The sequence below is a fragment of the Triturus cristatus genome, chromosome 6 (genome assembly GCF_964204655.1).
Source record: "Triturus cristatus chromosome 6, aTriCri1.1, whole genome shotgun sequence".
In the NCBI taxonomy this organism is placed as follows: Eukaryota; Metazoa; Chordata; class Amphibia; order Caudata; family Salamandridae; genus Triturus; species Triturus cristatus.
In genome coordinates, this window is record NC_140589.1 from 176,692,085 (window position 1) to 176,714,265 (window position 22,181).

Sequence of the window (22,181 nt, forward strand, 5' to 3'; positions counted from 1 at the left end):
CAAAAGAACAAGAGAGAAGAACCAAGAAAGAGGAGACACAGAGGAAACAGAACCATTAAACCACCGAAAGAAGAGCAACAAGAGCGAAATCGAGAAACAGAGAAATGAAAACAAAAACATAGGAACCATCCTCCCTTCTATACACAACAGAAAAGAAGAAAAAATAACATCAGAGAAGAGGTGAAAAGGAAGCACAAAAGACTGCCCCAAAGCACACCCACTGACCAGAAGAGGAATGAAAGGAGGCAGAAAATTGAAAACTAACAGAACACAAGGCTACAGGCTATGATGAACGCAGAGAACGGAAACACGACAGAAAAGCAGAGGAAAGCTCAGAATCCACAAGAGACACGAGAAGAAGACCTCAGAAGGAAAATAGAAATGAAGAAAGAAACAAGGAAGATGAGGAAAAGAAAGAGGGGAATACTCATCCAAACACCATTATCCTTACAATAGGACAAGATTGTGATCCAAAGATTACAGTGCATATTTCACAAAAGAAAATTCAATATAAACAGTACATACCTAGCATTGAAAGTTTGAAATGCACTCAAAAAGGGTATAAAACATAAGCTAAATATGTAAATCCGAATGCATGGGTGGGAACCCATGACGAATATCTTGGAATGGAGATGCGTAACAGATGCAAAGGGACTGACACCTTCGCATAGAAAGACTGAAAATTGTGCACATGTGAAAAAGTGTATGGAGATGCGTAACAGATGCAAAGGGACTAACACCCTCGCATAGAAAGGCTAAAAGTGTATGGGTGTGAACCCGGCAACTATACATGTGTGCGTAAGAACCCGTAAACAGTCTCTAGGTTATAGAAAAAGACACATATGCAACAGGACTATAACCCTTGCATGGATGCAGAACAGACTAAAACCGTTGCGTAGATCCCCTGTAAGAAGGTACAACTAAAATATTGTGCACTGTACGATATCGACATTGTGAAGACTAACTGAGTTTGTGCACCGTACAGCAGGAACGATAAATATTGTGCACTGTAACAATAAACAATTTAAAAATGGAGCATAGAGTACTGCATAGATCCTCTGTGAGAGGGAAATCAGGATAGTGTATAAAAACAGAATAGTGTAATGGACTATTGACAGCGTTTATCAACTTGGCATATACCTAGAGTCCATGGACAATAGTGTTGAAGGCAGACCAGTAATCCACGCCAGTGAGCGACTACTCACCCGAGTACCAGTGAGTGACTACTCACCCTTGCATGAGGGAACAAAATGTAAGCAAGGCTAAAATGGCATCATCAGGAACATTCCTAGCAATTAAAACACAAGTCTTAAATAGTAAACCAGATATAATCGTAGAAAGCTGAAAACATTTGCAGTAAACAAGCTGGAAAAACACATTTCCATGAGGTATGCACTAGTAAAGCGCACCAGACACTTTAACATCAAACACTGCACATAGGAAATATGAACTGTAAGCATCAGGACTCGGCAACTTCATATGCAAAAACAAGAGAAAAACATAGTGTCTCTGTCAACCTGATCAATGTACAAGGAAACATCAGTTGACGTCCTCAACTGTGCTCATGCGCTTTCCGACAAGAACATGGAGATCGTAATAACAGTACCTCAACTGTGCTCCAGCACGTCCGACAACAACATGGAGATTGCAACAAAAGTACTTGAAATAAACTTCAACTTGAGCACAAAGGAAGCAAGAGAAGAGACGGCATGTAGAACATCTTCCCACGACGGCGCTACAGTCGGCTTGCAGACTTCAAATAACTTTATTGAAAACGTCATGCCAGACAGATGCGTGAATGGCAAAGTGAGACTTGGTTAGTAAAGTGAAGATACGCCAAACCTAAAATGGTGGCACGCATCTCTGACGGCATACCGATGGCTAGCAGCAAATGCGTGCGCCCAAAAGTCCGTGGCAATAGCAGGATCGAAGAAGATCTGTACGTCACACAAGATCCACTGGACACAGCTGAAAACAGGAATGGTGGCACATGGGCAGTGAGGGCACAAAGGGCATGTAAGGAGAGGCTGCCCGTGTTGAGTATGTACGCGCAAAGGTGCTAGCGCGATTTACAAATGGCAGCGGTTTAACTGCTTAAACTACCATGTCGCAGCACCAAACCCCAGAAACACCTCCAAAAAAAAAGTGCCTCTGCTCACCTCAATGAAGCGAAGTCTGATTATCGGTAGCAACAAATGTAAAACAGACCAGATGACCAAAATACCTTCCCAAGCACAAGAAATTCCTCCGACAGTTATTTTGGGGACATTGGATGGCGAACCAGGAATGTAACTTTCCTCAGAATAAGAGGCACAAAGGTCCGGCAAACAACCTAGATAACCGTGATTGTGCCCACAGCGCAGGGAAAACGCTCTGCCGAGCTTGTGAGAAGCTCTGTTGAGCCTGAAAGGATTTTCGCTCGTGAGACTGCCCGACAAAACGGTAATCCAGGTGACAGCGAGTGATAGCAGGGTCCTTGGTAGTGGGCTAAAGTACACATGCAGGATGTCCGAAAAAAACTTTCCCGCTCTGAAAGCACAGACAACAAAGGTAGTGGGGAGCATACGGCACTTTAGGGCCCAGTAGCAGAAGAGCTACATGTCCAAATTAAAATGCTGTGTAGACGATGGTGAATGACAGGCTTACCCTCACTGAAGGCACAGCACAAAGCGAAGACATTGGCAGGTTTACCCTCACTAGAAGGCACAGCACAAAGCGAAGACTTTGGTAGGCTTACCCTCACTGAAGGCACAGCACAAAGCAAAGACGTTGGCAGGCTTACCCTCACAGAAGGCACAGCAGAGATGCGTAGAGATGATGGGAAGAGACGCCCTTAACTGGATGGGCAGCTCATGAAATAGCACTTCCCCATCTGTACAGGAACACGAACAACTGGCAGACTGCTGTTGGCGACAGATGGGAAGTCACTGGTGGGGTCAGGATGCCAGTTGCTTATAGCTTGACTTGAATTGAACAGTAGATTAATGTTGCTTGAAGTTTGAAGAGGTGATAAACGCAGGTTCTTTTGAAGATCGTCCCATCCTCGTTGCCAAAAATTATAGTGATCAAGTCCACACAGGCAGAGGTGGTTCAGAGAGTTTTATTCAAGGTAGTTGTAAGATCACAAGAAGATCAGAGCGAGACCCCGCCAGGAGCAGCCAGCATGCTGCTCAGCCCAGCCAACTTTGGCTATTTGACTCCCAACATTCTGTAAGGTGACATCACATCAAGATTCCACAGAGAGGGCCAGCATAACATGGGAGTCAAGGTACAACACAATGTTACCATATTTAGAGGAGAGAGCACTTGCGTTTTAGCACTGGTTAGCAGCGGTAAAGTGCACACAGTCCGAAGGCCATCATAAAACGAGATCAGCAAACAGACATGGAGGAAGAAGGTTAAACGTCTGAGGGAAGATATCCCTAAGGCTGCCAGGTATAACAAGAGACATGACATGGAATTAGGACTATCCTGCTGTGATATTCAGCACACCCCGATATTCAACAGCACCTCTGGCTTTTGAGCAAAACCTTCAGCCCGGACACTTATCCTTCTATGAATTAGGCACTGCATTGAAGGCTCGAATATTACATTTAGGGAGTCGCATGTTATGTTATGTTATGTTATGTTATGTTATGTTATATTATGCTATGTTATATTATGTTATGACCGGTCCTTTGTATATCATGCTTCTGGCATTGGTGTGGCATTGCAGGGATGTTTTCTTAGCTTTCCTTTCATTGACATCAATTCCAGTGAAGTCCCTCTGATTTTGGTACTAAGTTGGGGACAACGGCCATTAAACACCAGTACTTAATTTGTGCCAGTGTTTTCCAGTGCCCAGCTTTGGCACTTATTTGTAAACTACGGCACATTTTTATGACAATCCACCACATGGTGGTGCTGTGTGTGTATTTATATGTGATGTTCATTAGTGGAACATTTAACTTTAATTTATATTGAAAAAGGATAAAACTTGGACTTGAACTTGAAGTTTGAAATGTGGGTTGTCGGCTACAGTGGACCAGAGTGAAATACCTTGGATCCTGGCACCTAATTGTTTACAAATTGAGCACTGCTAAACATATATTGCTTTTGGGCTGTGTCACCCTCTAGGGCCGTGGCATTCAACTTTAAGGAGCGTTCGTGAGTTGTGATTTTTCAGATAAATATGGTGCGTGTTCTGTCTCTGAAATGTGTCTTGCAAATCTCATGCTTACTCCTTTAACACTCATTGCCTCCATATAGGGGCAAGAGTAAGTTATACACCTTAAAAAGCTGAAAAAGGAAAGGGCAGCAAATAACCTTCATGGAAGGATGATCATAACAAACACATCATTTTTTTCTGAATAATTGTAACCGGTTTGTTTTTATTTGTTCTGTTTTTGTTTAGTTTCCGGTGAATCTGATGTCAGAGTAACATTCAACGCTGAGAAAAGGGTCCCACTACCCCCAGCAGGTAAGATACTGCACCCTGGGGCTTTTTCAATACTGTCAATTACTGAAGGCATACCTGACCTCATATGTTTAAATCACGTCTTACATACCATAATCATGTTTTATATACCATAATCGCATGTTTTATATACTATAATGTTCTGATGTCAGAGAAACTAGGTCTTTTTTCCCCAATACAAGCTTCCATTTACTACTCCCTTGTATCATGTTTACTTGATTTAAACTTTGCAAACCTAACCTGAGCGGGATTTGGGGCATTGTAATGTTTAGTATATACAGTGTCATGGAATGGGCAAATAAGTAGATGATAAACATGTAGCAAGACACTTAAAAACCATCTACATATGCATTTAGGTGGCTTTAAAGTGGCTTGCTACATGTATGTGTAAGTAGCTTAAGGTCTTATTGTGAGTTAGACATGTAGAGTACTAAACAGTAGTGCACTGTCTTCTCACTGATTTTTTTGACAGTTATATCATATGTCCTCAGCCAAATACACTTTGAGGGAGGTACATCAAGTAAGCAGACTGAAAAATACAAAGCAGGCAAAGAGAAAAACTATACAAAATATTGTTAGCCCAAAAAAACAAAGTGTTAAACTATGAGAGAGAAAAGCTGCAGTCCTATGAGAGCTGTGAGAGAGCTCCCACATAATCAAACGTTTGTGGTGTCTAAAGGTAAATAGGTTTCTGTGTGGAATCCTGAGCTATATGCTTAGTCACTTGCCATGAGCAGCAAGGCATTCCAGAGGGAAATTTGATGTGATACTTGAATAGCAAAACCAAAATGTTACATTTGACAGCCTTAGGGTGGTCTTCCCCCCATACATTTTGCCTACTCCCTTCCTGTTTGCTGAAATGTGTTTTTGTTGGCCTTAAGACTGCACACTTTCCCACTGCCAACCAGTGCTAAGGAGCTTGTGCTCTCTCCTTTAACAATGCTGAAATTGGCTTACACCCAATTGGCACATTTATTGGCTTATACGTTTCTAGTAAAGTGGTACTACATGTACCCAATTCCTGTGAATTAAATGCTACTAGTTGACCTGTAGGACTGATTGTGTCACTCACTTAAGAAGCCTTTTGAAACATGTCACAGGCTTGCCATTGTAGCCTGTGTGTGCAGTTTAAAACTGCATTTCAATCTGGCAAAATAAACCTTTTTTGATGTGTTTCCCCAAAAGGCAAAATTGCCCCCACTCTGCACTCCCTTGGTTAGAATGTTTGAAAGAAATTGGACTTTTATCCTGATGGTAGTATGAATCTTTGTTTAATAATTCTTTATAAGTTTTAATATTGAAATCACATTACATTTCATCGTTGTAACATTGAATCCTCAGAACGTGTTTTTGGGATAGCAAGCCCAATGCATTTCGGGCTGGGCCTTTAATCATGGGCTTTTTTCTGTTAGGTTTGAAATTTCCTCATAGGACATGCTGAATTGTAGGGTGCGTATAAGTTACCCATAGAGTATGCCCTAAACAGCCCATAGTGTAGGGTGCATAGTATTTAAATAGTTGGACACATACTTTTAAGTTTTACATGTGCTGGTAGTGATAAACTCTCAAATTAGTTTTTTTCAGTAATGCAAGGCCTACCTCTCCCATTGGATAACATTGGGTTACCTTATTTCATTTAATATATGATAACTTTTGCTGGGGAACAGGTAGTGATGCTGTTGGGTGTCTGATTGGTGAGTAATTTCAAATCCTCTTTAATCGTAAGTCAAACTTTAAGTGACAATTTTGAAAATACCACTTTTAGAAAGTTTGAATTTGCTTGCCCCAACCATTTGGAGCCTGCATCACATGAACAGTTGTAGTTGGCAGTTGGTCTTAGTGTATTCCCTCTGAGACAGCCCCACAATAGAGGGTCCGGACGTTGCAGGATGGACCATCCTGACTTGATGGGGTGGCAGAGCTGTCACCTGTCATACTTATACTTCAGAGACACTACCTCAGCGCATACACAAAGGAATTCACACAAGCCTATTGTGCCTGCCGGCAGACTAAGACCAGGACAGGGAGGAAGCAAATTCCAGAAACCTCTATGGGGGAAAACACCAGAAGTTTCTTCCCCTTGAAAATGGGAACCAGGTACAAAAAGGGGACCCTCACACCCATTCTTCAGTACACTCACTGAGCTGTTGCTTGATGCCTGCCCTGATCTCTGAGAAGTAATACTGGACCTGCATCCTTCATCCCAGGCTGAAGTGGCTCCAAGGGTCAGCTGACTGATCTTCTATTCTGAGCTACAGGGACACAACCAGCTCCAGAGGACTCCCTGCAACTGCCCAGATAGGATGCTGCACTGGACCCGCAACTGGCATCAGTTGAGCTCCTTATAAAAGAAAAGGAGAAATCCTGACGTTTTTGTTCTCTTCACGATCGTGAACGGGCCAGTTCGCACCAAAGTCTTCCCGCATGTGCCGACAGCCAATGGTAAGCTCCAGTGAAACCGACTCTTTGCACTTCAGCGTTGATGGGCAACAAAAGAATTGCAGTTCACTCTGCATGCACACCGCATGGTGACTGCCAACATAAAGCTCCAACACCGAGCGTTCACGACCTTGGAACAAGATGTTTGCACTACAGTGACAGACGGACTGCTCTTGACGCTACAGTGTTGACTATCCACAATGCTGTTCCTGGTCCTTGCAGCCTCCTCCACCATGAATGAAACTCTTCATTCTGTACTTTAGAAGGTAACTTTTTAAGTGGGACTAACTTGGCCCCTGTATCCAGCCTGCGCTCCATCGCATTTGGCCTGAACTTGTTACTTTCACTTGGTCTCGCATGGCCAGATAATCGTGAGTGGAGCTTTGTGCTTCAAGGTGCTATACTTACCATATATTTTAAAAATTGCATTTCACCGGTTCTACTAATTGGACTTTTGGTGTCAAATAATTAAGTACATTTTACTCTATTTTTCTAAATTGGTGTGGGATTTTTCTTGTGTTGTGTTTGCACTTTATTACTGTTTGTGTACTACATAAAAACTTTACACATTGCCTCTAAGTTAAGTGGAACTGATTTTGTGGCAAGCTACCAGAGGGTTAAGCATGGGTTAATTAGTAAATTTATGTGCTTCACTCTGACAAAGATTGTGGCTGCTGCCTGAGAAGGGCTCACAACCCTCCTTGGATGGGAGGAAGGAAATTCCAGAATCATGTTTGGGTGGAAAACTCTAAAAGTATCCTCCACTTCAAAATTGGCTCTAGGTGTTAAAACAGAATCCACAGACCACTCTTCAGTTAATTCCTGGATAGGTGGAGGGCAGTTAGAAGGCCTGACCTGCACTTCAGAATACTGCCCTGCTCCTTGAGGCCTGCTTTTTACTTCTGAGGTCTTCCCTGCTTGCACCCACAGTGGACTTCCATGCTGCTGAAGAACTGCCTTGCTGCTGGAGGAGTGCCTTGCTGCTTGAACCCAGAGTGACACCAAAGGCTAGTTGTCTGGCCTCCTTTTCTGAGCTACAGGGATATAAAAAGCACAACTTGAACCCTGCACCTGCACCCTGCCTGAAGAGAGTTCTACCCTCCAAGTGGTGCCCATCTAGTCATGGACCCTTGGAAGCTGTGTTTGAGGTGCCCAGACAGCCTAAAAACAAACTTAGGGCTTAACAAATGTCTGTCAAAAAGTGCCCTGAGAACCGAGAGAAGCCCGGGACCTACCTGGTCTCCAATCCACACAAGGTGCATCGCCGGTTGGCCTGACTTCGCAGTAGCACCCCCTACATTCTTCTACGCAGCAGCAAATCCGGTTCAGCAACTCCTCGAAGATGCAATGGAGCTCTTGTCGACTATAGCCTGTAGTTTTGTCCTGCTGGAGATTTTCAATTTCCAAAAAAGGTACAAAGTCCAATGAAGAAATATATGCAAAGGCTTCTTCTAGTTTCTCCCTGATTACACCACCCAATGCCTTGCCCTGCTGAACTTTAACTTTCTTCAAATTTTCTCCTAACTCTCAAGGTAAGGCGAGCCCACGCTCAAACTACCTTGTGTATCTGGACCCCACTCCACTGCGGTCAGCCATACCTTTTGACTTTGTCCTAGTCTCGTGCATCCAGATGTCCATGTTTGGCGTTTTGATCTTCTTTTTGATCTTGGTCACTAGTTTTTACAAAACAAATTAAAAATTCATAACCTCTAATCGGCTGATCGGATTTTCATTGTTTTGGAGTCAAATAATTTACTAATTTTACTATAGTTTTATACATTTTTTGTGGGTCTTTTATTTTGTGATATTTTCACTGTATTACTGTTTGTGTGCATTAATACATCACATTGCCACTAAGTTAAGCCTGACTGGTTTTGTGCCAAGCTACCAAAGGGTTAAGCACTGGTTAATTAAGTGAACTTTGTTGTTCACCCTGACAAATATTGTGGCTGTTGCTTTAGAAGGGTTCACACCCCCCCTCAAACAAAATCCCAGTTTCTAACACAAATCTTTATGTTCAATACAGAAACACAATGCAATACCCAAATAACATTTTGTAAAAAGAAAGTAATGTACTGATTACAATATGCAATTATTTAAGCAAATTAGGTGGAGGGATAATAGATAATAATAACCAAATTGCAAGGTTTTGTAGCAATTGCAGTCTTTTAAGTCTTGCCCACGTGCCAACACAATTGCATATTCCAGTCCCTACCTGTGCCCCTTTGGGCGTAGGCTGCCTTTAGACAATAGTGTTGTCACCCGTAGTATTGTGGCTTTAGCAACAGATCCAGGTACTTTCAGAGGTCTTTCTGGGTCTGTCCCTGACGGCCTCATGGGCTGCCCCCTTCCAGGCCCTATATTCATCCCTGGTGAACCTAAATATGACTTCTGGTTCTCTTAGGATACACAGGCTTTGAATTTTGAATTATTGAACCCTTGAAAGCTGCAAAACCGTTGTGCCTCAAGGACATCTGGAACACCAAAACAGCATTCTGGGGTTGCGTAACTGCGATGTGGGTTCACGGATCCGTGCATCTTTTTCCTCCAGAAGCCTAAACTTCTGCCAGTAGCATTTTATGAGGAAAAAGTGTTTGAAAAAGCGTATTTATTTCAGGAAGCTATTTACTTTCCTTCTGGAATCCTCCATGTTGTCTTCTCAATACCATAGTTCTCCAAGCAGAGACAAAGCTGGACTATATCTTCAATCCCAATACAAGATGTTGGGTGCAGTGGATACCTCAAGCTGCTTCTTAATCCCAGAATGATCCTCTCCTACTTGTGATGTCACTTTCGGTTTTCTGGGATCTACCACGGCCATAGTTCTCTGGGAAAATGCGTCCCTGGAGTATTTCATTATTCCTGATTGAAGATGGTAGATGCAGTGGTTTTCTATGTCTACTTCCCAATACAAGAAACCTCCTGTATTTCCTGTGATTTTACTATAGAAGGCTGCTGAATTAAGGGAAAGGTGCACCGCAGTACAGTTGATAACATATTTTATTTGTTTTTGCACCTTACTCCACATTTGTATTTCATTATTTTTAATCAGAATTTCACTTGGTTTCAAGAATCTTCTGTATGTTTTTCTTGCAAGTCTCTTGAATCTGGATATTTCACTGCCTGGTGTAAATAAAGGTAGATGGAAGGTTGGCAGTTTACCATCCTGAGACTCATTTCATATCAACTCCTGGTTTATTTTCCTACTTCTATCTGCCTCTGGTATTTCTTTTCCCTTCTGAGTTTTCCTCCATAGCCAACTTTCTTTAAGGCACCTGCCTATCACACATTGTTTGCTCTGCATAGGTGGTTCCATGGCAACAGAAAGAATTTGTCTAATCATTAGGCAGCACCGACATCCATAAAAAAACCTCAATTGAGTCCAAAAACTGTTTGCGGCACCATCGGGTCTGGTTTCCAGTTACGTATTTGTCATAGATTCCACTCAAAGTGCCCTTTTTGGACGCAACTCAAGGGTCAGCTCACACCATTCATCAACAGATGCAAGAGCTATATCAGGTACACAATGAGAACAATGCCCGACGACAGATGTTATCTTCTAGGGCATGGCTCTTCCTATAGTCCCATCTGGTGATCCTCACTTTTCAGGTTACCTGTAAAATTAAATAATTTGTTAGCAGTGTATTTTACCTTCCATCCAGCTCAATTTGCATCGGACTTTTCAGTACTGTGTTATTTAATAAATTACAATTCCAGAGCTTCTCCACTTGTGACATCATCTGAACCTTGTCTGTCAGACAGTTCAACCAAGGATAGTTCTAAACTGTTGCTTATTTTAAAATTGCCATAGTGTGTTCAACTTACCCGTGATTTGTGTTTCGCTACTGATTACGGTTACTCTGCCACATTCTGGGGTTGAGCGCTCGGCCCCCGCGATTCCCGGAAGTATTTCGGGAATCGCACTGCACCAGGGGCTGGCGCTCTAGTTGTTTCTTACGCCGCCTCTATATCTGGCACGCTGGAGCGTGTGCGCAGCAGGTGCGGCGGCAGCGTGCCAAAGGCAAGCCCGTCTGCGCCCGGAGCGCGACCAGCGCCAGAACCCCTGGACCAAATAGACTATTAAGGTACGATAGACAGACTCTATTGAGTTCAAGACCTACACTCTGTGTACCCCACAATTTACCTACTTTCCAGGGCATGAGAGCTGCGGTTAGTTGTCCTAAGTGTTCTTTTAACTGGAACAATACGGGCAGTGTAAAGGCCAGAGGGGAATGACAGAGGAGAACTCTCTAGACATTTATTTAAAGTCAGGCCCTGTTGTGAGGGCCTTGGAGCAAGCATCTACCACTTCTAAAGAAATCACATCTGATTATATTAAATGTGTGCTGCTAAATGCTCATTCCATGGTCAAGCATGGGTATGAAGTGGAAGATTTTATCCGCTCCTCCGCTCCAGATATTGTTTTTTTAACTGAACCTTGGACAGACAACTCTTCTGTCCCGAATTGGAATATTGCAGTTCCGTATGGATATGCGTATTTCTCGCAAAACAGAGGAATAGGGAAAGGTGGAGGGATAGCCATTATTTATCAAGCTAATTTCAAAGTTCACATAAAAAGCATCTCGACCCTCCCAGCAGTAGCGCTGCAATTTCGTATAAAAGTTAATAATTTTCAGATTTTCCAGGGTATTCTAATATACCGCCCCCCTGGCCCTAGAGGAACTTTCATGCAAACGCTGATGACGCTCTTGGAATCGTACACTGATTCTCATTCTCTTACGTTCCTGGGCGACTTCAACTGTCATTTTGAGTTAAATAATAATTCTGAAACCGCAAGACTCTTAGATAACATGGCAACCCTTAATCTAGCACAGGGTTCCCACGCACATACCCGGTCATATGCTGGACGGGATTTTTACTAATGAGGTAGATATCTCCCTTTCCAATTTAGTGGAGCTGCTATGGACTGATCACAAGGCCATTCATTTTAAACTTAAAAGTCTTAAAAGGCGGCTCACAGTACAAGCAAGCCTGACAAAAATTCCCATTAGACGCTGGGATAAAGTAAAGGAGGGAGTTTTTGAATCAGCTTTGGGTCCAGGCCCTACTGGATTAAACTGAGATAACAATACTATAATACAGCAGTTTAATAATTGGATTCTGGGAGCAGCAGATAAGGTTGCACCAGTAAAGTTAGTAAAAATACAGAAAGGGAAGACATCTTCCTCGTGGTATACCCCTGAACTTAAAAGTTTAAAGATTATTTGCAGAAAGGTGGAGTGCCTCTGGACGATTAATTACGATAATTCAATGAAAATCCTATACAATCTCTCCATTCAAGAATACAAGGAGGCAATAGTGGCTGCCAAAAAAGACTTTTTCTCAGCCAAAATTAAGGAGGCAGGTAACTCTTCCAGAGAACTGTTTAAAACAGTTAATTCACTGATGAAACCTCAGCAAACTAATACTTTTAAACCAGACCAGACTCTCTGCATTGCTCTTGCGGAACATTTTCAAGAGAAGGTTAAGGGAATCTACGATACATTTTCTAATACAACACAATTTCAGGATACGCCGATGTCCCTCACACAGCTTTCGAGTAGGCTGAGTAGTTTTCAGCCGATGAGCAAAGATGAGGTCAATGACATCTTGCTCTCTTTGAAATCCGGAGCCCCGACTGACCCCTGTCCACCTTCTTTCATGCACCGAGCAGCTGATCTGATTTGCAAATACCTTACTCCGATTTTGAATCAAATTATAACATCCGGACAGTACCCCGCTATCTGGAAACGTGCGGCCATCACTCCCCTTTTAAAAAAACCTAGCTTGGACCCAGCCAATGCTAATAACTATTGCCCCATCGCCGGCCTCCCTTTTGCAGCTAAGGTTTTGGAGAAATATCTAAACAAAGTGCTCACAGCTTATTTAGATACTAACAGTTTGTTAGACTCTTCCCAACACGGCTTTCGGCCACGACATTCGACGGAATCAGCTCTGGTTAAGACAGCTGAAGAGATCCGTAGAGCAGTAGATAGCGGTGGAAAGGCAATTTTGGTACTCCTTGACCTGTCAGCTGCTTTTGATACCGTAAACCACTTGGCCCTTGCGCAGCGGCTGAGGGAAATTGGGATAGGAGGAACAGCCCTGGCCCTTTTGGTATCCTTTCTCAGTAGCAGGGAGCAGAAGCTGTTTTGGGAAGGTATGACATCGGATGACAAGCTATGCTGGACACTAGCGCGATAGTTGACTCGCGCATTTAGATCTGCTGTAAGCGCGCTTTGTGTGCCTCATTTTAAAATACCCTGCTTTGTATTTCGTTTGGTTAATTTATTCTCCCCTGGTTTTAATGCCGGGGCTGCCCTCTTACCTGCATCATAAATCTGGTTTCCACCGCTGTTAGAGCGGGCCCTGTCCCTGGGGTCGGGTCGTTGTGATCTCGGCGGCCATTTTGGATCGGGATCTGTGGGGGACGATATTGGACGCCATCTTTAGCGTCGTAGCGACGCTTTCTAGACGCTGCCTACCCTACTTAAGGCGGTACTTTCTACGGGTCAGTCTTGACAAGCTATACTGGACACTAGCGCGATAGTTGACTCGTGCATTTAGATCTGCTGTAAGCGCGCTTTGTGTGCCTCATTTTAAAATACCCTGCTTTGTATTTCGTTTGGTTAATTTATTCTCCCCTGGTTTTAATGCTGGGGCTGCCCTCTTACCTGCATCATAAATCTGGTTTCCACCGCTGTTAGAGCGGGCCCTGTCCCTGGGGTCGGGTCGTTGTGATCTCGGCGGCCATTTTGGATCGGGATCTGTGGGGGACGATATTGGACGCCATCTTTAGCGTCGTAGCGACGCTTTCTAGACGCTGCCTACCCTACTTAAGCCAGCCCTTTCAGCGCGCAGCGGTGACGCGCAGTGGGTGCGCCTTCCCTGCGCCTGAGTCGTGCCAGAGTCCTGCCCGTCTGCGCTCGTCCGCGCCGAGGCAGGGCTTGAGGCAGGCCTTATAGGTGTTTTCCCGGTGCTAACGTGATCGGTTAGGCCAATGCGGACTTATACGCGCAAGGAGCTGTTGCGGCTGCGCGATATTCCGCACTGTACTCAAGTACATCTACATCCCCTCTCTGGTCTTTATCAGTGTCAGGAATGCGTCTTTAGATTACCATCTCCTGCTCTTACTCATAGTCTCAGGAAGGCTTCCCGTGAGTGCCTAGATCGACCAACTATACCACAAACTATTCCACAGGCCCCTTATGATTTGAAGGTCTGTCATCTTAATGTGAGATCATTGGTCAAACATCACTTGAATAGCCATACTCTACTTACGGAAGAAAGCCCTGACATTCTTTTTATGTCAGAGACATGGCTGCATGATGATACTTTGGCCGTGGTCAATCTAGCCCTTCCTGCAGAGTATGTGATTTATACACATAACCGTAACTCTCGAGGTGGCGGTATTGCGGCCGTGGTCAAATCTTGTTATACCTGCCTATGGACGGGGTTGCAAATAGCTGGCTGCGAATGTGCCCATTTTCACATTTTTGTTAGTCCGCATTTTACCTTTTCTGGACTACTTATTTATTGCCCACCAGGGCCGGACGCGGCTTTTAGATCTGCTCTACCTGAAGCTGTTAGTGCTTTAGCTTTAAAGGCTGCCAATTTCAGTATCTTAGGTGATCTAAATCTGCATCTGGATACTCCCCATTCTTCTGCGGTCTGTAGCGTCCTCGCCGATCTGGAAGCTCTTCAGCTATCTCAGCTGATTAAACACAGTTCTCACACTGGTGGGCACATTTTAGATCCTTTTTTCACTAATTTATCAATGGTGAAAGTGTTGCCCCCCAGGCCTATGGCCTGGACTGACCACCATCTTCTAGAACTGCACCTTCGGATCGAGGACTCTCCTCTTAGAGCAGCTGCGCCTGCGTCTCTCAGGCGCCCATGGAAAAAACTAAACTTAGTTGATTTCCATCGGCATCTTAGTCTACATCCTTTGGGCCCTTTTACTGATATTGCAGCGGGTTATGATCACTTTTGTAGCTGGCTAACGGGAGCTTTAGACTGCTTGATTCCCATGACTGAGTGTAAGCGCCGATGCGCCGGACCCAGCCCTTGGTATGACGACTCACTTCGGCTCCTAAGGAAATCTTGTAAACAAGCTGAAAGAGCCTGGCGTAAGTCATATCAGCCTGATCAAAAGATACTGTATCTTGCCAAGATAAGAATCTGTCATAGGGCGCTCTGTAAAGCCCGTGCCGCCTACTTCTCTCGTGAAATTAACTCGAGCTCTAACCCCACTAAACTAATATTCAAGGTGCTCAAGGACCTTACTGCCAGCAGAGTTCCAGCTGCTGATATTTGTTCAGCTAGTCATTGTGAGGGTCTGGCAGCCTTTTTTGTGGAAAAGGTGGAGGCTATCTATTGCTCCTTCCTTAGTTCTTCTATCCCTCCGGAGAAACTGGCTTCTGTTTCAAAAACTACCAAGGTTTTGTGTTCCTTCCCTGAGCTTTCGATGCACGAATTTGAAAAGATCGCAGGGAAAGTTAAATCGGGGTCTCCTATGGATCCTCTTCGGCCTGCTCAATTCAGGGAATCTGCAACACTTTGCTTTCCTTTGCTTCGCGATCTTGTCAACTTATCTTTGAAGTCGGGCTCCGTCCCGGACAGTTGGAAACAAGCACAGGTGATACCTATTTTAAAAAAACCTATTCTTGATCCGTTAAAGTTTGAGAACTATCGCCCCATCTCTCTCCTTCCTTGGGTGGCAAAATTGACGGAGACCTATGTAAATACCATCTTATGTAATCATATTCTCTCTGCCAATATTTTACATCCTTCACAGAATGGTTTCCGGCCTGGCCATAGTACTGAGACCGCGCTTCTTTCTATGGTCGAATACCTGCGAACTTTGGTGGACTCTGGTCAAACGGCGGCTCTAGTACTTCTAGATCTTAGTGCTGCGTTCAACACCGTCTCCCATGCAATTCTGTTGCAGCGTTTGGTTGAGGCTGGTGTCGATCACGTGGCACTTGAATGGTTTCGATCGTTCTTATCTGGTCGGACTTTTAGGGTCGTCACCCCTCCTTACCAGTCTGAGCCTCATTCCATCATACAGGGTGTTCCACAGGGGTCAGCTCTTAGCCCCACACTCTTTAATATCTATGTTCAGCCGCTGGCTGCTGTCATCAAGCGTTGTAATCTGACTATGGTGTCCTATGCTGATGACACGCAGCTAGCGGTTGCAATAAGTGGGGCATCTGACCTAGAGTCCACCAAGTTCTGTGAGGGAATCAGGTCAGTGGCCTGTTGGTTGACTGATAACTGCCTGCAACTAAACGCAAAGAAAATCGAAGTACTGATTGTTGGCAATCAGAGCCACGTGTGGGGAGATCATTGGTGGCCATCCGAGATTGGTCCCACCCGCCTTCCTGTCACTGAGGTAAAGAATCTAGGCATTTGGCTAGATTCCAAACTTAGTTTTGTCTCCCATACCAAGAAAACTGCCGCCATTTGCTTCGGGATTCTCCGTAGGCTCAGACCTATCCTCAAATTTTTCGATGCTCCAACCAGACAGCTTATTGTACAAGCTACCATTCTGTCTCGGTTGGATTATGCAAGCTCCCTTTTGCTTGGAGCCAATCAGGCCGAACTTTGTAGACTCCAACGAGTTCAAAATGCTGCAGCCAGGGCTCTTGTTGGTCTGCCTAGATTTTGAAACATTCTTCCCCCCAGATTTTGGAACATCTTATTTCACCATATGTACCACCGCGGTCCTTAAGATCTTCAGGTTTACATCTGGTTACAGTTCCACGCTTTAAAAGGGTTAGGGCCGGTGGCCGCTCTTTCAGTGTGCTCGCTGCCAAGCTGTGGAACTCACTTCCTGCCCATATTCGCGCCATTGATGAACTTCTGACTTTCAGGAAAGCCGTTAAGACCCTTTTGTTCTCTTCGGGTGTTTAGCTTTGATCTGGCTTTTCTTGTATTGCTTATGTGCCGGTTCCTTGTTAAGAAGCGCCGGGACGCCCCTTTGCTGGGGCAGCTGTGCGCTATATAAATCCGGGTAACATAACATAACATAACATAACATAACATAACATAACATAACATGATTTCTTCCTTCCCTGTGGAGTTCCACAGGGGTCAGCCCTGTCTCCCACTCTGTTTAATCTATATGTGACACCTTTGGCTGATCTCGTCAGGAAACATGGCTTTGTCTTGGTTTCGTATGCTGACGACTCTCAACTTGTCCTAGCCACCAACAATCAGCGTGGAGCTATAGCAGGCAGATCCCATTCTTGCCTTACAGAGATCATGTCCTGGTCTTCCTGTTTTTTTCTCTTGAAAACTTTGAGAAAGGTTTTTCCTTTCATACCATCAAAAAACAGTGATGGTGGCCCTATTTCTTTCTAAATTGGACTATTCCAATGCCCTATTTTTGGGGATCGATAAGTGTCAGCTGCTGAAGCTGCAATCATTACAGAACGCAGCGGCTAGGCTGCTGCTGGGTCTTAATAGAGGACTACCAACTTCAGCAGGACTACGATCTCTGCATTGGCTACCCATAAAAAAACGTGTTGAATTTAAGGCGCTTACTTATGTGCACAAGGCAATGTATGGTGGCGCCACAGAGGATCTAGAGAACTTTTTTGTACCCTATGTCCCTGAACGCCCCCTTAGATCAGCTATGCAGGGTCTTGTTAGAGTCCCAAAAATCAGAAGGTCACGCTGGGGGGGTCGGATGATCACATATTGTGTGGCCAGATTGTGGAATAACTTGCCTCAGGCCATGAGTCGGCAACCCGACCTCCAGGCCTTTAGGAAAGGATTAAAAACTCGCCTCTTTAAAACCATATGAGTGATTCTCTTTACGTTCCCTGCTACTACACCTCAGCGCCAAGACGCCTCGGCATTCGAGCGTTTTAGAAACTTATAAACATAAACATATTTGAACAACCTGACTAAAAGTCCTCTGCCAAAGAAGCTTTGTGTGACATTCAACAAAGTAATTTGGATGTCATTTCTTAAGTTAACCATTTTTGTTGGCTATCTGCAGGAACCATATGGCTAGAAAGGAAGAACACCTATAACCTCATGTCAGAGGCAGTTTGAAGAAAGAAATAAGAAATGAGCTGATGCGTTCTCCCTGACCTGCTACTCTCACTGACTTAACTGAAATGGTGATCTTCATTGAACCAAACCTAAATCTAATAAGAGATGGACATAAGAAATTGTACCAGGAATGGCTCTTAAAACGTTCCCTTCTGAAAAAGAGCCTTTACAGATTGGATCAACCAAAGGCCCTTTGTAGTAATATACTGGGAGAGAGCACAGCTGAAGTTCTAGCCTTTGTATGCATTGTGGCAAGGCTGGGCATCTAGGTTAACATATCATGTTATGCCCATGGGCTTTTGGGAGACACCAAGAACTGTCTTTATAATGAGGGGAGGTGAGTGTACACGTTCTTCCCTTTTTTATCATCCTAGAATACTTCTGAATCCCATCTTTTTGTCTTCTGAGTTATTATTGGCAGTGAAGATGGGGTTGTTTTCCATGTTCCAGCTCTGGTGGATTAAGGAGTTGAAGAAATGTATGGAGATTCAGTCTGGTTTCTGAAGATGCCGAGGAAGGAACATGAGTACACCCAGACTGTTGATGGTATGCCATTTTCTTCTGGACCAGTGAATGAGTTGACAACTCCTCTGTCTGTGACCTTTGATAATCTTAAGGAAATGTGCTTTGAGATTATTGCTACATCTTACAATGCTGCGCTTTCTGAATTACCTTTGCTAAGGCATAATCTCCTTATCAATTTGACCATTATTTTCCATCATATGGTTATTGGTCTCCAAAAGATGAAAGCAAGAAAGATTCATTTAAAATAGTTGTGATTCTTACATTCCTGCCAAGCCAATATCACATCTTTCTGGGTATCTTTGAGACATATAACATCTAGACAATACCACCACACAGGGAGTATACCTGAGCAATTTCAATTGAACCTTGTTCCACTGTACCTTTTGGCTGAATCTATTCCCTATGAGAGTCTGATTAGAAAACGTTGATGAATTATTTGTGAGTATATTTAGAGAATGAATTGATAACCAATATCTCCTGCTGGTGCATATTTATTATTAATTCTCAACATATGTCAGTAAATCAGACCACATATGGAGTATTGAAGCCTTGGAAGCAATATCACCAAGAATTGCTACCCTCTACCACTCATTATGCCTATCCTTGAGTCGGTAAGAGGTACAAGAACATTACAAGATTCGAGTTTTTATGGGGTTACCATATTTTACAAATCAAACCTTGTGATGAATTGAGGAAAGAATTTGTACTCATTTTGGTCACTATGATTACTGTGTTACACCCTTTTAGCTTTGAAATGCACCAGCAATCTTTCAGAGATTTACAGATCACCTCTTTGGAAGTATCTTCAACCAATTCATAAAACAAAGTAGTAAGCAACGTTATCCTTAGGGATAGATATCCGAGAATGTTTTCTCATCACAATGATCCTTTAATCATATTAGGGTGTACAGGTTTATCAGTATTAACATCATCTTTTAACTCTTTAAGTTTAGTATATGTTTCCACTACCAGAGAAAATAGTATATAGAAATCAATATTCAAATCTTAATTATTTATTCTACCCATCATACATAAAGTAAAAAAGTCCCTTTAAATAAAACAATCTTTAATAGATTTGATGCAGTCCTTCTATGTTTAGTTGAACGATATAACAAAATATTTCTTGTGACCACCTTTTCACTTGATGGCAACTGCAAGGCTATATCTTGTCATCACCCTTTGTATAACATTAACTCCTTCTATAAACATCAAGATCCCTAGATCATGTTGATGCATTACACCCGTATCTGACTTCTATGGCCTCTTCTGACAAATATAACTCCTTGAAAAATGTATTTGAAAAACTTAATTCACTGATGTTTACCAATCAGTTCATATCAGTAATTTCATTATGAAATATAAAATGAATTACTCAATATCATTTAAATGTTTACCTATAAATTAAAGCTTTATATAACCTGCTCAGCAATCAAGAGACCAGCAATTACGTGTCTGCAGTATTTAGAAACTGGGCAGTACCAATATTATTCGACATAGATCCTTTGAGCACCATGTAATTCAGAATAGCTGCAGCCATCTTACGAGTCTAGCAACAAACTTCCACTGTACAGGTGACAATCAACTTTATGACAGCATTCTAATTTAATCAAGAATTCCCTTAGAACATGTGGAACAGGTCATCAGTGTACTAAACAGATTATGTCAACACTAGCTGTTCTGTAAATTTGAGAAATGTGAGTTTGAGAAACTGGATGTGGCATATTATGCCTATTTACCAGGCTCTCAACATTTATCAGTAGATCTATAGAAGAAATCTGTGACCCTGGTCTGGCCTTCTCCCACTTCAATGAAAGAAACTCAGATTTTTGGGGATTCATGAACTTCTACTACCATTACATTCCAGTTTTGCCAAATTAACCCGTAATATCACATGGACCTTGACAACATTAAACCTACAGAACGTTTTTTATTGTGATACTTAAGAGCAGACCTTCAATAAATTGAAGGCAGCCTTTATTTAAGCATCCAAATACAGCCAAGAAGTTCATTGATGAGTCTGACGTTTCTGTCAGAGCTGTTGGAGCAGTTTTGTTGAGACTCTCAGTATTTTTGCCATTTCCGTACATATTTATGCAAGATGTTACGTATAAGTTTAGCTCATCCTTCATCCTCAGGCTAACTGTCAGTCTGAGCAAAGTTGTCAGAGTCTAGAACGGTTCCTATAGTGTTACTAAATTTTAACCCAGGGGATTGGATTTTCTTTCTTCCAGTTGCAGATTTCTCCTAAAACTTTATTCACATTGGTATGAAGGGCTATCCATTCTTTTGTACGTAAGAATTTCATTGATTGGCCTTGCCATCCACTCCTCATATTTCTCTGTTGGTTCCAACCACAGCTGATTTTATCACTGATCCAAAGAACCAAAGACTCAAGATCAGGAAATGTTCACTTCAACCTAAGGAATAGATTAGGAATATTTTGATATCAACAGATCTTGTCCATCATCATGTGCTGTTGTAGGTAAAGTCTGATTGTCTTCAGGATTTTTACCATTTGGACCTCATCTAGTAAGCTAAAACCTAATTTCTATGGTCCATTTCATTTTACTCACTGCATCGCTCTTGTATACTTCAGCATTTCTTTGCTATTGTATATGAAGGTTCACCGTCTTTAATGCATCCCATTTGAAATCTATCAAGGCAGACTGATTTAATCACTCCTTTCCTAGACTTAGTCGTGTAGCTGTCCAAGGTCAATTGGAATATGCGGTTACTAGGATTTGTGATTTACAGATCTACTGTGTAAAACTTCATTTTCTCGTTAACTGGAAACGCTATCTCCCTAACAAGAGCTTTTGGGAAGATACGTCTTCTTACATGCTCCTGTGTTAATTTGTAATTTTTGGGCTGATTTCCAGAGAAACCCAGATCTTTGGAAGGGGATGGTTATGCTGTTGTTTCTGGCTGGAGAGCCCTAAAAACGCAATAACTGTGTTATGGGTTCACAGAGACGCCGAGTGGGTTTGAGGATCCACTCAACTTGTTCCACTGTAAACCTAAACCTCTCCAATGAACATCCTAGTAGGACATTTTTGGGAGAAAGCTTATTTATTTCAGAAAGCCATTGTTTTACCTTCTGTATCCTCTTTGTTGTCTTCCCTGCCCCATAGTTCTCAGGGAAGGAGTAGAGCTTCACTGTGGCATCATTTCCAATTCAACATGGTGTGTTCTTTTGATTACTATGGCTGCTTCCCAATAAACGAGCTCCTGTACTTCCTGTGAAATCACTTTATGTCTTTTGGACTCTTCCATGTCATTTAGCTTTCTAGGATGAGGAGGAGCTGGACTATATAATTATTCCCAATCCAAGCTGGGTTCAGGTGCTTCTTATATGTAGTAGTCTCCTTGCATATTCGACCACGTGTAGAACACATGACTTGTGTGTAGGGTGACCAACCGTCCGTAAATTTCATGAACTGCCCGTTATTTGGGCCTCTTGTCTGTTGTCCGTAATTGTGGGGATGGCAGCAACCTGTGCTGTTCCCCTGCGACAATCAGAGCCAGCTTGCACGTCTCTTTGAACTCTAGAGGCTGCAGCATCCCCGCCCATACCTGGCTCAGACTGTGGACAGGCCCATGGTCATTCTGACTGAGGATGATTATCACATAAAGAATGACAACGGGCCAAAGGCGTAGTGAAGCACCCGCTATATCTGCTTGAGTAGGGGTGTCACGG

The 22,181-nt window shown here is 43.1% G+C and overlaps 1 protein-coding gene across 1 annotated transcript in view; it reads left to right on the top strand.

The window, feature by feature from the left end:
* The window catches only part of PKHD1 (PKHD1 ciliary IPT domain containing fibrocystin/polyductin), a 1,788,124-nt gene that overhangs the window by 1,538,069 nt on the left and 227,874 nt on the right, over positions 1-22,181 (top strand). Inside the window, exon 49 of the mRNA XM_085609531.1 lies at positions 4,394-4,459. Within this exon, the coding sequence (XP_085465657.1) occupies positions 4,394-4,459 (66 nt within the window). The remainder of the gene's footprint in view (positions 1-4,393; positions 4,460-22,181) is intronic.